At 37.8% G+C, this 18,382-nt stretch overlaps 1 protein-coding gene across 1 annotated transcript in view; it reads right to left on the minus strand.

Moving 5' to 3' along the window:
- The window catches only part of DTHD1 (death domain containing 1), a 63,853-nt gene that overhangs the window by 17,235 nt on the left and 28,236 nt on the right, over positions 1-18,382 (minus strand). The window contains 1 exon segment of the mRNA XM_045474295.1: positions 14,025-14,269. Coding sequence (XP_045330251.1) covers positions 14,025-14,269 — 245 coding nt within the window.

Here is an 18,382-nt window from a genome sequence, read left to right on the forward strand (position 1 = left end):
TCTCTATAGTCATCATGGGGCTGAAACTCACAACCCCAAGATGAAGAATCATACACTCTACTGACTGAGCCAGGCAGGCACCCTGAAAACACTGGGTTCTATCAGGTAACTTAAAGCAGGACATTGTATATAATAAGTGCTCAAAATAATAGCTGTCATTACTTAATTTTTTTCTTTAGAAGTACTGCTTTTAACCTATAAAATACAGTTTTTTAAAAATGTTTATTTACTTATTTTTGAGAGAGAGAGAGAGAGAGCAAGTATAAGCAGAGAAGGGGCAGAGAGAGAGGGAGACACAGAATCCAAAGCAGGCTCCAGGCTCTGAGCTGTCATCACAGAGCCCATTGTGGGGCTTGAACCCACAAACTGCGAGATCATGACCTGAGCTGAAGTTGGACACTTAACTAACTGAGCCACCGAAGCACCCAACCTACAAAATACAGTTTTAAAAGGAACCCATATTTGAATCATAAGTGGAAAAAACATTTCACTTAAATAACCACATGAAAATCTTAAAAATAAATACAATTAAACAATATTGTTGAATTCTGTTGCCAGCCAAGATTTCTGAGCCTAAGAATTATTCTCTGCTTGTTAACAGGGGAGATTTTGTGTTAGAGAGATGTGAAAATATGCTAACACTAACCTGAGATCTACTCAGAAGATCAGGGAAAAGATTGGAAAGAGAATAACTCCCTCACCATGTGAATCCATTTTATTTAAAGCTGGTATGTTATCGTCCTTCAAAAAGAAAAGTTCTTGCAATTCCAAAATTTAGAAAAAAAGCAGTATAACTGAACACTCCCTTTTATTTGCTAGGAACCATCTTTTGCTATAAATGTATATGTAACATATTTTTGTTCTTTTAAAACTGTGGAGGATATTTGGAGGGTATCTGAGTTATAAATCATCATCAAAAAGCAAGGAATGCGAACTCATGACCTAAGCCAGAGAAAGCTGGAGCCTTCATCATATTAAAAGGACAGTGATGATCTCTGCTCTGGAAAGGAGGTTCTGTGAACTGATGTCACCACGTGAGTTAAACAGAAGACCTTTTTGAGCTGTTCAGAAGTGACTGCACGTTTCACACCAAGTTGACAGAGAAAATCTGCTTCTGAAAAATTCCAAATAGCAAAGGAAACCACCATCGTAGTCTATGGCTGCTCTATTCCAAAACTTAGTTTCAGCAAAAGGTACGGCCAGTCTGGCTCTTTGAAAAGTCTAGAATTGCCAAACACCCTGAAGGGGCAGAGGGTATGAGAGGCAGCATGACATCGTAATAAAAGTGGCAGATGTAATGTAAGCAAGGATCTGGCTTGCTCAGGGAAAAAGGGACATGGGACTACATGAAACAGGAATGACTTTGAAGTGGGTCCTGACACAGCCTCTGGCCCTGTGAGGTCGTGCAAGTTGAGGCAAGTCATTGAGATTCGCTTACTACACTCTCTGAGACAGAGACGATGGTTCCTACCCGCAAAGTATGCTGGGAGGGTAGCTTGAAATCAAGCACACGAGCTACGCTGAAAATTCAACCAATTGTGGCAGAGACACAGACAAATGCAATGTGTGGACATTTCTTGAACCTTGTTTTTGAACAAATTAACTATAAAAAGAGAAAATTATAAAAAGAGAAAATCAAGTAAGAATTGCTAATATTGTTGGGGGTAGCAATGGTATTGTGGTCTTTTTTTAAGTCCTTACCTCTTAGGAAACAGAGAGAGTTATTTACAAGTAAAGTGACATAGTATCTGTGATTTGCTTTAAAATATCCAAAAAAAAAAAAAAAAAAAAACCACAAAAAAACAAAAAACAAAAAAACCCAGGGATGTTAGAGGAAACAAGAATGGCAGAAGATGATGGGTCGATGTAAATTCATTATTTTCTCTATTTTTGTGTGCTTTTGAAAATCCCCGCCCCTTGCTTTTTGATGATGACTTATAACTCAGATACCCTCAAAATATTCTCTACACAGGCTTTTAAAATAAATAAATTAAAAGACACCAATATCAGCCAATACATATCCTCTTGCTGTTTTCATCTTGATATTGTTGTAACAGCACAGTCAAGTGTAGAACTTCCTGAAAGCTTAGGCAGAGTGCTTGGCCCACACAATAAAAGGAAATGCCTTTATGTAGAGAAATCTGAAGACCAGCATAAACCCACAGAGAAGTAAGATTAAAGTGAAAGAGAGAAAGAGAGAGAAAGAACCGAGATCAGGACAAGAAGAGCTGACCAAGAGTGGTCTAACTTAGAGATAAATCTAGAAATTAAGTTTCTTCAAAATGAAATCAGACCACTACCAAACCCAGAAGAAACCCGAATCCATACCTTTGTTTAAGCTCAGGTCTTTCTTAGTCTTAAAACTGTGCATATTTTGCTTGCAGCCAAGCTTATGTTTTATTTTCATTATTTTTTTTTTCAATTGCTCCTTGGAAAATGGCTCTTTTTAAGGTTTTAATTTGATTGTGGCTTTGTCAAGAGGAAGAGATTAAATATCTCTCAGCCTTTGAAGGAGTCATTCACAAAAGGAGACAGCTTCAGGACCCTGATCACCAGAAAGACCAATTCAGGAAACCCCAACTGATTTAAGGAGCTTGGACAGATAGAAGGAAGAGGCTTTCAGAGATGGCTACAGATAGGCTGAGAAAGGTTCTGGATAATTCAGAAGATATATGTAGCATATACATTAAGTCAATAAAGAAAAGTTGTCAAAATCAGTCTGGAATGGATAAATATAATTTAGAAATTAATGTTTCCGTGTTCATTTTTTTTATCTACCAATAGGCAAAGCGGTACCTGTACCCTAACTACAGTGAGGTTTCAGTGACACAAAATATACAGAGCACTTCAAATATGTCTGGAACATAGCAAACACTGGGTAAATGGTAACTACTCTTAATATGCTTAAAACTTTGCCCACTATTCCAAGCAATTCTGGCAAAAGCAGATGCCTTTGATCTATAAATGCAGCTACGTGGGAAACACTATTCATTTTAAAAGCAGCCGAACAAGTCAAAGATACATAGCACTGTTAACACTTTTATGAAGTTCTACCTCCTCTCTCTATTATTCCACTTTTAAATTACAATCCCAGAGAGTTTTGGTCAATTCTCAAGACCTGTCAAAGTGCCTGTTCAACTCTGAGCATTATTTTTCTCTAGTGTGTTCTGATTTCAAGATTCTAGAATTAGATTCTAATATCCAATTTCGAATTTGTTTTCTAACTTCCTGATGATTTTTTGTTTTGTTTTTTCTCTTTTTCTTTTCTTTTCTTTTCTTTTCTGTTCTTTTTTTTTTTTTTTTTTTGGCTTATAGATAGGAGTAGACTTTCTACCAGAAAGAGTGATACGAATGTTACCGGCAAAGGCCTGGATAGCCACAAACATCTTCCAGGTCTGACCACAGCTGTAAAATCCCCATATTAGTCATTCCTTTGAGGGCATGACAGGCTTTTGCTAACTGTTAACTGTTAGCTGGGAAAGGAAACAGGTAAAGCTTTTGTCAGCTGTTAAGGCTCCTTCATTTGTCTTATCAATTTCCCCAGCATTCATTTATTTAATAAATGCGTTCACTTATTCGTTAAATAGTTCGACAAAAACATTATTGAATGCATACCAGATGGGTTTACAAAATTAAGCGAGTTATGCCTCCAGCCCCGAGGAGGCCCACTACCTAACTGTGCTCTTCTAAAGAGATGATCATAGAGCTAAGTGTGGAGTCAGTGCTGTCCCAAGGGCAGCTGTGGGAAGAGCCTCTGAGGTAGTTAAGACCATAATGTGTAAAAGAAATGAGACTTTAAGTGGCATTGGAGCAAAAAATGTCACTTGAGTAAATGTAATATGAAGGGGTTGAAGGGTAAGTTGTGGTGATTTGTGAAGGGCTTTATATGCTATGTATAAGACTGATAAAACCACATTTGTCTTTGAGAAAACCACCCTGCCAGGGTGTGATGTAGGGCAGTAAAGGGAGCTGGTGGTAAGCCTTCAAAAAGGAAGTAACAACCATCTATTGTTTAGGGCAATATTAGGGGGAACGGAAATGAAATGCAAGTTTGAACGCAATTCCAAACTAAAGTCAGTGAAACTCTATGTTGTATCACAGGACCATCACTGAAACTGGTGTCCTAGGAGGCACCCTAGGAAGCACCCCCCCACCACAACTTTCTCTGGCTCCTAATGTCCTGCTACCTCCCAATCCCCACACAAATTCACTCTATCACCAAGTCCAGTTGGTCCCAAATCCTAAATTGCTCTCTGACTCTGTTCTCTGCCTGCCATCCTTACCACCATGGTCTTAATATCAGGCCATCTCTCCCATGGACTATTTCGTTAGCCCTTTATTTTACTGTTGCTAAACTCATCTCTTTCATAGTTGTTCTTATACCCTGTCACAATGATACGCTAATGAAATTTGATCATGTCACCCTCCTGGTTAACATTTTCCAATTATTTATAGGATAAAAGATTAGCTTAGTTATCAATTAATAAGATACCTACTTCTCCATCCTCAGTGGCCAAGGGATATTTTTGTTTGCTTATACGCTAAGGATTTCTGGTTTGAATCTCTACTTCACACATGTCCTTTGTGTCATGAAACCAATCACATTCTTTCGACGAATTTTGACAAATTGTGTAAAAATTTCACGGAGACATTTGATTGACTTATCAAGGCATTCAAAGCCCTCCATAATCTTTCCCCAATTTATTTCCAATGTGATTTTTCCAAATCTTCTACTCAAACCACACAGATCTACACATTGTCCTTTCATAAAACACATCATCTACTTTGCCACTTCAAAGTTCAGCTCAAGCTATCCTTCTTGTGTGGAACTTGCTGCTTTTTTCTCTGTCCTTTCCAGGACCTAAACATTCTCTACATCTGTCTTGCTCTGTGAAGTGTCCCAGGTTACCTCGGCCACAGAGATCACTCCCTTCTCTGAAATGTCCTGGCACTTAACATCTCCACCATTCATTTGCAGTTAATCACCAGTTTCTGTCCTGTGATATTACTAGATTGTTGTATTCTATTATTATCTATCTCTTGCATTGTTTTATAATGTTTAAAGTGTTTGTGTTTTATTTCCTGAACTGGACTGTAATTTCCTAACGCTAGGACTTTGACCAATATTACTATTATCTTTTAGGCCCTACATAGTATCTCATATATAGTTGGTATTTAATTAGTATTTGACATGTTGACTGACATTTCTACACAAAAACATTATGATTGGAGTTCATGAGCTAGAAATTGTTTGAATTAATGAACATCATCTTTTACTTAGTAAACATTATTTTAGGAGAATAAGTGCAAACACATCAATTACTTTTTTTGTTAAATTTTCCCAGAGAGACAAGAATATATGAGTTTGCTTTATAAAACAATTCTTGGGCACAAGAATTGTAGGGCACGATTCCTGGTTTAATTATACTGCCTGCTGAGCACAGAAAACCTTCCCTTGTATGAACAGACCATGAAGGAGGAAGAATGAGGAGGAAGGGTCAAGATGGACAGATAAAAAGAAAGGGGAAGATAGAGAAGAGTAAGGGAGAAGAGGAGGAGAGGGAAGAGGACAAAGAAAAGGGAAGGGGTAGATGAATAAGAAGGAGAAGGGCAAGAGAAGGGAAAGGTGCTCTTCTGATTAAGTTGGTGGGCAAAGCTGCTTCCAGAAAAGGATCCTGTTTCTAACTAAACCAGTTTTGATCATTTTCACCCTCAAACATCTCATGTACAATATAAACTAGATTTTTCAGTGACATAGTCAAGACTGTCTTTGAAGGCCATTCTGATGGCTCAGAGGAAGGTAAGACTGCAGTCACAGAGGGCATGTCAGCAAAGAGCCAAGGAGAGCCAGAATTACAACACTGGAAAGAGAGACAGGGCTTTGTAAATGTTTCACAGGTTAAAAAAGAAAATTGACTCTCCTTACCAAGATTTTAATGACTTCTTTCCATAATTGACAGGGGTGGTGCATAAAGCAACATAAATGTTATTATAATTAACTATAATATAGAAAGCATGAAACTAAGTTACAGAAAATTCCAAAATCACCATTAGGTTTACAATGTCTCCGCTCCACTACACCCCCCCCAAACACTCACATGCAAAAGCCAACAAACTGATTCCTCTTGCACAGTTTTATTTTAAAAGCAGACACCTTTTAAAATCTGCTTTCTTCAGGGCTCCTGGGTGGCTCAGTCAGTTAAGTGTCTGACTCTTGATTTCTGCTCATGTTATGATTTCATGGTTCATGAATTTGAGTCCCACATCGGGCTCTGTGCTGACAGTGCAGAGCCTGCTTGGAATTCTCTCTCTCCCTCTCTCTCTTCTTTTCCCCACTCATACTGCTCTCTCTCTCTCAAAATAAACAAACTTTAAAAAAAATCTGCTTTATTCATAGCTGGCAATGGACTATTAAGTCCCATTCCATTCTTGAGCCTTAATCCAACTTTGTAAATTATTACAACTAAAAGCCTAAGTAGAATTGAAGAGACTGTGAGTGTGAAGATGTTCAATAGCTTGGGGTCTTCACAGTTTTGTAGTTGAGATCGTCTCTTAGTGTCTCATATGCCTAGAAAAAAATCACTGAAAAACATGTCATTCCTGAAAGGACAGGGAGATGGCAATCCGAAGTGGTGAGAAGGTGAAGTATATCACTTCTAATGAGGTAAATGGTGCACCTGCCTCTGCCTGCTTCCTCTCTTTGACAACGCAAGTTACTTCATGTGGTGAGAAAGCAAGTGTTGAAGCAGTATCATTATTTACTAGAAATCACATGTCATGAGTTCAGTTTTTTTTTTTTTTTAAAAGAGGAAGTTCAGACTAGGCAAAACTTGGGTCAACAGATGGCTTACGTAAATATGTAGGGTAGATATGACTAGAAAACTACAGCCCTGACAGCCTCCCACAGAAAACAACCACCAGACCCAGAGCCCCCCTCTCCTTCAAAGCAAAGCCTCCCAGCAGACAAACACGAATGAAAGGCAGTCACAACTCAACCTAGCACAAATAACCAAATGGCACAGTTACCTTTGTGATGTGATTTCAGAAGTACATACGCACACACCACTTCCTTCCACCTAAAAAAGAATCTTTGACAGTTTTTTGAAATTGCCCTGTTTCTGCCAAAGCACACATAGACGTGGTGTGAACTGAATTTCCTTGAATATTTTGTAAAAGAAGAAAGTTTAAAGCACAACTTAGGAAAGACGTAGAGACCAATCCTTACTCTTTTCCTTCATACATTTTCACATGTATTGATTATGTGACCATTTTCGGAAGATTAGATTGAAATGGAATTATCATGAAGATCCTCTTTATCTCTCAAACCTAATCACCTCTCTCTGCTCCTCCCATGAGCATTTGCCACAGAGTCCTTGGTTAAAATCTCATGCCCATGGTAGTCTGGGAACATGTTGTTTCCCTCACCATGGTGCTGTCTTGGCCACGCAGGCAGATGAGCTTCCTGTCACTGTTACTCTTCGGCCCAGAAGGGGCTCCACAGTGAAGCCTGTGCTGGCTATCACATCTGTAAGCATACATTACAAATTCTGCCAACCCTCTGATGCTAATTCATTTTCCTTCTCAGCACTTCTCACTTTGCTCTTCGCACTTTGTGTATTGAAAATACAAGCTCTATTTGAAAGTTAATTCAACCAATGTATCTGAGCACCTAACCTATGCCAGGCACTATTCTAGGGCCCTGTGGTGTGGCAATGGACAACAGATAAAGGTCCTTGCCCTCAAGAAGCTCACATTCTAGTGGTGAAGTAATAGTGTTCCTATGATAAACATAATCAACAAGGAAATAAATGTTAGGAGGTATCGATGCTTTAGAGGAAAGCAAAACTACAGAGCAAGTTAAAGAGGACCAGGATTGTTGGTTTGTGTGGGTAGGAGTACATTGCAATAAGAAATAGAATCAGAGTAAGCCTCAGAGAGAAGGTGAAATTTGATCGAAGAACTGAAGGAGGTGAGGGTGTTGGCCACGTAGGTATCTGATGGATGGAAGGACATTCCAGGCCAGGGAACCACTAACATAAGGACCTGAGGCAGAAGCATGTGTGGCAAGTTCCAAGAACAAGAGGGTGTTGTGGCGAGAGTTGAACAAGTGAAGAGTGGGGGAGAGAAGGTCTTAGCATCAATGGGAGTCAAGTTCAGACACAGTCTTTTACTCTGAGTGAAACCAGGAGCCTTTGCAAGGTTTGGAGCAAAGTCAGAAAATGATCTGGCTGATGGTTTAGAGGCTCATTCTGGCCTCTGGGTTGACAATAATCTGTGGAGAGGTAAGAGGAAGAGACCGAACCTAAAGGAACACTGTTGTATGTCTGGTCCATGGGATACAAAAGTGTTTGTTGAATGAATTAATATATGCATGAATGGAATTTGGAGGCTAAAGGATGAGACAGAGTCCTTCACAAGCATGAAGTAAAGGGTCCTATGTTTTCACATCTTTGGGAATCAGGCAGTACATTAAGATCACAGATTATAATTATGTGTATGGGAATGTGTATGTTTATATACATACATCTAAATAGTTACTGCTTATCTTCTGTGTGAAAAGCACTTTTAATTTTGACAAATGCCTTCATGTAATTTATGCTACATGTACAAATGTGTGCATAATGTAGTGTTCATTAATGCCAAGCTCCATATAATAGGGATATTTTCATTTCCTGAAAAAGAGGGTATTCTACTACTGTGAAGCTGAGGTCAATTTTTTTTTTTAATTATGAACTTTTTGGAAGAAATCTGTCCTCACAGACTAAAGGTCTGGTTTCAATTCCCATTTGGGTATATTACTTTGAAAAGAGAGAAAAGCTTGTATAGCCACAGATTTTTTTCTGAACCCAAGAAACTTCTAGTAAAGATTTAAGCATGTAAAAGGACCAAAAGGGTGAATCTGGATAGCCCTATACAAACCCATCTGGAAGAAAAAGGAAGGACCAAAGGCTATGAGCAGTAGATTCATATATGAAGATCAGCGGAGTAAAATGTACTATGTTTAAGCAAGCCAGGGACGCCTGGGTGGCTCAGTCTGTTGAGGGCCAGACTCTTGATTTCGACTCAGGTCGTGATCTTGAGGTTGTGCAATCAAGCCCAGCAACAGGCTCGCACTGAGCGTGGAGCCTACTTGGGATTCTCTCTCTCTACCTCTCCCTCTGCCCCTCCCCTGCTCTCTTTCCCTCTCTCAAAATAAATAAATAAACATCTTTTTTAAATGTCCATATAGTTTCAAGATCCACAGTGTCAAAACTGGGCAGTCTTAAGATTTGAAGAAATCGTCTCATCCCTCTAATTATTCACAAATATTTATCAAGCATGTACTGTATGCCTGACACTGGCAATGCAAATTGAAAGAAAATTAGCTCTTGGGCAAAATGAAAATGTTTTACACTTTTAGTTTATAAAATACAAATATGCATACTCTGTATCTGTGATATTAAAATTTAGTGGGGAGGGTTGATTAGAGGAAAAGATGTCTAGAGAGACTCTTTAGGAGGGCAAAAACAAACAAAAAGACAGAGAAATATATATCTACTGAGAAACAAGTGATGATAATACAATACGGTAACTGCAGCAATAGGGGAAGTACAGGTGTTGTGGAAACCAAGCACATCAAAGTCGATATGAAAGGGGAAATCAAGGAAGGCTTCCTGGGAGAAGTCACACCTCAACAGAGCTGTAAAGGATGACCACTAGGATTTGTTCAGGCAAGCAGAATCAAGGCAGAGGAAGAACTTGTGCAAAAGACCTGGACAATCACTCACACAGACTTTTACTGAGCAAAATCCATATAAAACCCTAAATTGTATGGCTTGGCTAATTTGGCCAGTTGATTCATGAAATCAGAGAAAATACCAAAAACTGAGAGCTGAATTTGTATCACATTTTGGACTTCAAGTCTGTCCTCTCTTACATAATGGGCTTTCTTTCCATTGTTTGCCACTATCACAGTGAGGCCTTCACCACCTCCTGCCAGAAAATTCTAAGCCTCCTTATTTGTCTCCCACCGATCTCCCTATAGCAGCTGAACAACATAGTGACCTTAGGAGGTAATGTGTTAAGTGGAGCTACCTGGAGAAGGCCCCCAGTGTCCCCTTCCTCTCTTCCTCTGCTCCCAAATCTTCGTGTTGATCCAAATCAACTCCTGGTCCCACCAGCTAAGTGTTTATAAATGAGGCTGTGAACCACTGGACGAGAGTATTGGAGTATTAAGTCCATAGTTCTTAAAATCTCATTTTAATTCTAATTTTTAGAACCTAACAAATGGTACAGACCTTTCCTCTTTGATCCAGTCACAAATATTTAAAGTTCCTATGATGTGCCAGGCACTGTTCTAGTCACCGATGGTATAGCCAGAACAAGGAGACAAGGTCTTTCACTCGCAGAGCTTGCTTTCTCAAGGAGCAAATGCAAATGGAAAGTTCACGAACAAATACATTACTTTCAATTAATAGTAAGTGTTATGAAGTAAATTTTAAAGGGCTAATGGGTTAAAGAGTGGCTTTAGATAAGGAGATGGGGGGGATAATTATAGGAGGTGATTTATGAGCTGAACCTGAATGATAAAGAACCAGCTACTCGACTGAGGGAAGAGAGCCCTAAGCATAGTGAACAAGTACAAAGGCCCTAAGATGGAAGTGAAAATGCACAGAGGAAAAACTGATGGTGGGTACACACCTATATAGATACACTGTTCTTAAATATAATTTTAAGTATAAATGGTTTAGTAGACTCTGCTACCCTGCAAATGCCTCCCAGGAACCCCAGAATCTCCCCCAAACCAGCAAGTAAAGAGTTAATGTCTCTATAACCCAGCACCTCTGTTGACCTGGCTACTTTCAATGTGACTGACCAGAATTCATGCCATATCAGTTTTTAATTTTAATATCACCTTTACACTAAGGCATAATACACATAAAATTATTGTACAACTTCAGGGGTGAACATGGAAGTCCTAAAATCCATCTTATATCCTGGAGGTTATCTAAATCCTAGTTTTATCTGCTCAAGAGACAAGAGCAGACAGTGGTTGCACATGTGGGAAGCAGATGTTGTGGGTTTGAATCCTAGCCCAGACACTTCCTTAGCTACGGGACCAGGGGCAAGTTGACTAAAATTTCTGTGCCTCAGTTTCCTATAAAATGAGAACAGTGGTAAAGCCTCATTTGTGAATTTAGTAATATAGGGCATGTAAATCACTTGAAAGACTTTTGGGACATTATGAATTATTATAATGGTTATTACATGAATTATGAATTCATGCTAAGCTACGCCTACCACCCAAAGTCCAACTCATCCCATTCCATCATCATAACGTATTTTTTCTTCGTTTCCATCGGCTAAATTTCTACCAACTTACAAAGCTCAGATAACATGCCATAACCACCATGAATTTTCTATTGGTACCGGCTTCCGGAAAAGCTATTTTCCTCATCTGAACAACTATTAGTACGCCGTTTTTCCCATTAGTCTAATCATTTACTATCTTACAAGGTGATTTTGTATACAGCTGACCCTTGAAGAACACAGGTTTGAAATGCTTGGGTCAACTTATACACTGATTTTTATTTATAAATACATCACATTACTGCAAATGCATTTTCCTTATGATTTTCTTTTTTTGCCAAAGGGAAAAAAATAAGATATAATAAAATAAAGCTACAAAGGTCTAAACCACAAATACTAGTTGACTTGTCCTTTACAGCAATTTTACTTTTCTTCCAAACATGAATATTAGCGAAATTAAGTTAAAATCGAGTTATATCTACAGAAAGATAATTTTCTATCAAGGAGCAGATTTCTGAAAAATGCTGAGAAAATAACATCTAGAAAGAGTGAAAATTACTATGAAATGGAAAACAGATTCTTACAGCAGCTTTAGGATGAACACAACTGGAAATATACAACAGAATGAAGTTGTCAGGCTTGAAATAGCACCTTGGCTATTTAATCCCACGCCCCCACGTCGTGCCCCACCCCCCTCCCAGACTTTGGTCTCAATCACTGATATGACTCTAAACAGAAAAGTAAATTATTTGAATAGTCTGGGACATGGCCCACAACTACGCTTTACAACTCTCATTAGAGGGTCTAACTCCCGTTTTCTAGTATATTCAAGTTACAAAATTCATTCCAATCTGGATAATCTTAAACAGGCTCCCTTCTGTCTCAGTTTTATTTTAAAAGTTGATAATAGGGTAAAAATATTAAACTGCACCTACTTCTGCTGATTTATATATAAGAGGGAGCTATGATTTCCCACCTACTAAAATACAGTATTTGGATATATCCGTTATGATTTTCTTAATAATGTTCTTTTCTCATTTATTGTAAGAATACAGTATATTAAACATGTAATATACAATATGGGTCAATCAACTGTTTATGTCATCAGTAAGGCTTTTAATCAACTATTGGCGAATAATAGTTAAGTTTTGGGAGAGTCAAAGTTATACTCAGATATTTGATTATGCAGGGGTTGGTGCCCTTAACCTCGAAGTTGTTCAAGGGTCAACTGTACAGATTTTACATACTTTGCTGGACTGTAAATCATTTAGAGCAATACTGTGCCATAAAAATATGGTTTGACACAGGCAAGTAATTTGAAATATTCTAGTTAGCCACATAAAAAAATGTTTCTTAAATGGGTGAAATTAACTTTATGGAGTAAGTAATAATATGTTTTATTATATTATTTATATCTATATTTTATTATTCTATATTTTGTTTCACTCCATAACCAAATATTATAATTTCTATAAAATCAACATAAACAAATGATTAATGAGTTATTTTATATTTTTTGTACTGAGTCTTTGAAATCTGTTCTGTACTTTATACTTACAGTACTTCTCAATTTGGACTAGCCATATTTCAAGTGCCCCACACATGACACATATGGTTAGTGGCTATCGTTTAGAACAACACAGTTTTAGGGCATGTATTATCCTCTATATCTCTGTATTTTTCATAATGCCTAGCATAATACATTCCCTATTTCAGAAGTTCAATTAATATCTGTCAAATTCATTAATTACTGATTAACTTAACATCAGTACCATATCTAATGGCATGACAAACATTTCTACTATTCATAATGTAAAAAGTAAAAACACGAAAACATAATTTTAGCATCTTTAAAGAATACGTTTACTCTTTGAAGTGATAAAATGAATTTTTCAATTATATTTCTTATTAAGAATACAGTTTGGAAGGACTAAGTCCTGGATCATAGAAGAAAATAGTATATACAGCAATAAGATTATTTGTTTGACCTATTAGGAGAAACAATTCAATCCTACTTTCCTGAAAAGAATAAGAATTTTAGGTAAGAGTAATTCACTCTTAAAACAAGTGTACAGGATTTTATAAGCCTGAATGAAAATATTTTGATGTTGTTTTCCCATTCCCCACATGACATTTCCTAAAAGTGTTGTGTTGTTCAATGTAGTCTGTGTTTTCATAAGTTCTTTCCCAGTTATTCTTATGCAGTTACAGAAAATGAATGACATTATTTCTATAATCATTAAGAACATGTTGTCAAGACCGGATCAACCTGAATTGTTGCTATTAGAAAGTTGAGGTGCACCCGGATAGATCCTGGAGCGCCTGGGTGTCTCAGTCAGTTAAGCATCTGACTTTGGCTCAGGTCATGATCTCACAGTTCATGGGTCCAGTCCCACATCAGGCTCTGTACTGACAGCTCAGAGCCTGGAGCCTGCTTCGAATTCTGGGTCTCCCTCTCTCTCTGCCCCTCCCCTGCTGGTACTCTGTCTCTCTCTGTCTCTCAAAAAATAAATAAACGTTAAAAAAAATTTTTTTAAAGAAAGTTGATATGAAAGGAAGTGAAAATCCTGATCTGTATTCCACCACTCTAAAATTATATGCCCACTCCTTCCTTATCAACTTTATTCCTGCCTTTCCTTTTCACCTTGCGTATCTATGTGCCTGAAGTATAGATTGTGGTGGAGAATCACGAAGAGTTAACAAAATATGGTAATTGGAGAAGTAAAATAACTTACCTTTGGCAACTTCAATGGCAATTTGCAAATTGGCAACTGACAAAGGTTTTCATCCAGTATAGGAGATTGATCCAAGTTGTGGACTATCTTTTCTTTAGGTACTTTATAAACTACAATGGTGCCCTTATAATGAGGGCAGCTATAGTTTCCAAATTCATCCACCTCTTTGATTTGGAGTTCCAGCCTGGGTTTTCTTTGTAAATGAAAAATAAGCTTGTAATCTTTTCCATAATCCTTTCCATTGCCTAAAAAGGAGTGAAATGCATTTGTTACTACTAAGATATACCACTTTGCCTTATTTAAATTTTTAAAATCCTAACTATTATTCCATTTTTAATACAATTTAAGCTTTTTTTGGTATCACTGACTCTTGCCAAAATATTAGCAGCGACAGACTGAAACTGTAGATTGCTAAAAAGACTTCTTTTTTTTTTTTTTTATGTGTTTATTTATTTTTGAGAGAGAGCCTGAGTGCGGAAGGGGCAGAGAGAGAAAGGGAGACAGAGAATCCCAAGCAGGCTCTGTGCTGTCAGCAGAGCTCGACACAGGGCTGAAACTCAAGAACCTATGAGATATGACCTGAGCCAAAATCAAGATTCGGATGTTTAACTGACTGAGCCACCCAGGTACCCCAAAGATTTCTTATCTGTAATTGGACCAGGTGTTGTCTGGCTGCTTCTAGACCTAATAATCTTTAATTTTCTCTTTCCATTCCATTTTACTCTAACAAAAAAGTATTGAAAATATTCCATTCTTTCTATGGTTAGAAAATTACATTTATCTTTCAATAATTGTCTTTTGTCTCTCCTCTAAGTATTCATAGCATATTGTACCCTATCATGACCTCACAATAGGCATTCTAGATATGTAGTAGCCACTAGCAGCACGTGGCTTTTAAAATTAATGGTGAAATTAATTAAAATTAAATAAATTGGAAATTTACTCCTCTGTCACTCTAGCCACATTTCAAATATTTCATAGCAACAGATGTCTATTTCATAGCAACATATGCACCTTATGGACAGTGCAGATACAAAACATGTCCAGAATCACAGAAATAGAGATGTTCTAGGGGCACCTGAGTGGTTCAGTGGCTTAAGAGTCCAAGTCTTGATTTCAGCTCAGGTCATGATTTCATGGTTTAAGTTCCTGAGATCGAGCCCTGCGTTGGGTCCACACTGACAGTGAGGATCCCGCTTGGGGTTCTCTCTCTTCCTCTCTCTCTCTCTCTCTGCCCCTCCACCACTTGCGCTCACTCCCTCTCTCTAAAAATAAATAAATGGAAAGAAAAATAGAGGTGTTCTAGCTAAACTTCAAAATGAAATAGCTACTAGATTCATGTTACTGAAATTTTTATTGAAACCTGATTAATTCCCCAAAATAAGGGTATATCTTTTCAACTGCTCACTGAAAATACAAGAACTCTAGTGAAGGTAACCTTTCACTCATGGGGTTTTACCATGACAGTTTTACCTTGCCATTCCAATAGCGATGCCATTTTCCCTAAGACATGTAGCATTACCCTTAGCAAAATTTAAATGTAAGCTACATTGTAGCAGTCAAGATAAGAGTGTTTCAAATGTTGAGATCCAGATCCAGCTGGGGCCAGCCCCAGCTACTTATCTACATTGTAATATTTATCTGGTTCTTTCCCATCTCTGAACTTATTGGAGGCTTAACTTTCTTATCTTTAAACCAAGAGAAATAAAACTTACCTTCTGGGATTGTTCTGAGAACGAAAAGAAATAACATGGATAAAATGACTGGCACAAGACGTAGCACATACTAAGTGCTCAGCAAATGATAGTAATAATAGCAAATGATAAGAAAGAAGCAGGACCCTTCAACTGTTTTTGAATTTGTATGGTAAAAACAAAAAAACAAAAAACATTTTTTTCAAATATATCAATGTGAAGCTTTTATATCTAAGTTGCAGCTTCCTCCTACACCTAGAAGCCTGAACATTGACGACTCAGAGCTCTTTCTCGCGGAAAGCCTTCCCACTTTGAGAAAACCTTCCCAATGAAATCAGAGTTCAATAAGGGATGTACATGACACCAATATTTTTTTCCATGTCGGACTGCTAGAGGTCATTTTGGTGAATCTCTAAAGCACACAGTTAAATCTAGAATTTGAATAACTCCAGGTTAGGAAAGGTGCTAGAGTATGTCTCTACAAAAGTTTGTATTTAAGAGACAACGTGGCTACTTGAACAGAATGATCCCTAGGACGTCCTAGGAAAGGAATGACAAGCCATGGCTTCTTGAATGTTTCCTGCTGGTAAAAAAAAAAAAAAAAAAAAAAAAAAAAAGATAAATTTTTGAAGTCACCAAAATGTCATCTAGTAAATTAGATAAATTAGAATTTTTAGATCACTAGAGTAACACCTGGCAAACTTCTCCGTGCTACTGGAGTTGCTACTTTGGTCCCAATAGAATACAACTTAATAAATCTCTCCTTCTGTCCTTTGAAAGATATTCCCTGCCGTGTACACAATTATTCATGAAGAATATTTATATGCAGGATATAAAGACTGAAGGTGAAGCAGAGCTACATTGATTCAATTTAGATCTTAAATTTATCTGCCTCTCACTGCCAGTTAATTTTTTAAACTAAAGATCTGTAATATAATATGAAATGAAGATGAAAGTGTTGAGGATTTACAGTAATAAATAGCATGATTTTAGTGTTATAAATAGAAACCTTACATTTTTTTAAGTTGGAATTTCATTGTTGCCAAGAAATAGCACTATATTTTGAATACCCCTGTCACAGCGGGCGGGGGGCAGGGGGGGGACAAGCAGCACAAAGAAATTGCACTATTCTTTTTTTTTTTAACTATTTATTTTGAGAGAGAGAGAGACAGAGACAGAGAGCGCATAGCAGGTGAGGGGCAGAGAGAAATAGACAGAAACCCAAGCAGGATCCATGCTGTCAGTGGAGAAGCCCAACACAGGGCTCAAATTCACAAAACATGAGATCATGATGTGAGCAGAGATCAAGGGTTGGACACTTAACTAAGCCACCCAGGCACCCCGAAATTGCACTATTCTACTTTTTTTTCCCTCCCACATTGGCATATTTAGAGGAGAAGTAAAAACAAAATCCATTTACTGCATTCCAAAATTATGAAATCAACCATTAGCTGACCTTTTGAGAACCTCTTTCTCCTCAGCATATTATGTATACAGTTCCTAGAAGAACTTGGAACAGTAGCTGTTCAATAAATATTCATCATATGAAGAAATACAAAACTTATTTATATTTTATGAGCTACTAGGCATACCTCATAGAGATATCTTTTCTTCTCAATGAGGGGAATTGGAATATTTTTCAAAGATGACATAGAAAGTAAAAATGTAGAGATATATGCTTTTGCTTAGAAACATCAGATGAGTAAGTGATAAGTGAAAGGTAGCAAAATGGGGAACCAAATGAATCTAAAAGAACCATTGGTTCAGGGCATTTCTGTATTCCAACACCTCTCTACCACCTCTACCCCTAAGCCACCATCATTCCTTGCTTAATGGCTCATTAACTCGTCTCCCCAATCCTTCCTTTGCCTCTGAGATTATAACTGTTTGAAAATCTATTCTATGATCTAACTCAGATCATGTGACTCTTCTGTTAACAAGATGGCTGCCCATTTCACTTAGAATGAAAGGCAAACTCGTTGCCTTCAAGGAACGATCAGTACTCATCTCCTCTCCTACAACTGTGCTCTTACACCCTGTCTATCACCCATTTCAGCCTTCTTGCTGTTCCTTACATATGTCAGGTACATGTCTGCCGCTGCTAAGTAGCACTTGGACGCCCTCTGCCTGGGACAGACTCCCCTGCTATAGGATTATGGCTTCCTTTCTCACCTTCTTCAAGTCTCTGTCCAAATGTCACTTTCTCAAAGATGGCTTCCTTCATGAGTCTATTGAAAATTGCAATTCTGCCACTCTCTGTGAGACTCTTGATATCCTTTCCTTCCCTTATTCTTCTATAAGGCACTTTTCCTCCCACCACACTGCACATTTTATTTACTTATTTGCTTCTCTGTCTCTCCCTAGTAGAATATAATGCACACAAAGGTAAGGAATTTTCATTGAATGAATAAAAGGGTGGTTATCCCAACATCCTACACATTTCTGGGAAAGTCACTTCTCTGGGCTAAAGGGCATTCAGGGCCACTTTGACACACACAAACCTCTTTAAGGCATTAGTAGATGTTACAGGTCATGCTAGAGTGTCATTATATAAAATTTTCTGTTTATTTCCCAGCATTCTCTGGATTCTGGGTTTAGGTGACATGTAGTGGAAAGTTTAATTCTGAATCAACAGCTCTAACCTGGAGAATGAAGGCATACTCT

This window comes from Leopardus geoffroyi, chromosome B1 (assembly GCF_018350155.1).
Source record: "Leopardus geoffroyi isolate Oge1 chromosome B1, O.geoffroyi_Oge1_pat1.0, whole genome shotgun sequence".
Classification (NCBI taxonomy): domain Eukaryota; kingdom Metazoa; phylum Chordata; class Mammalia; order Carnivora; family Felidae; genus Leopardus; species Leopardus geoffroyi.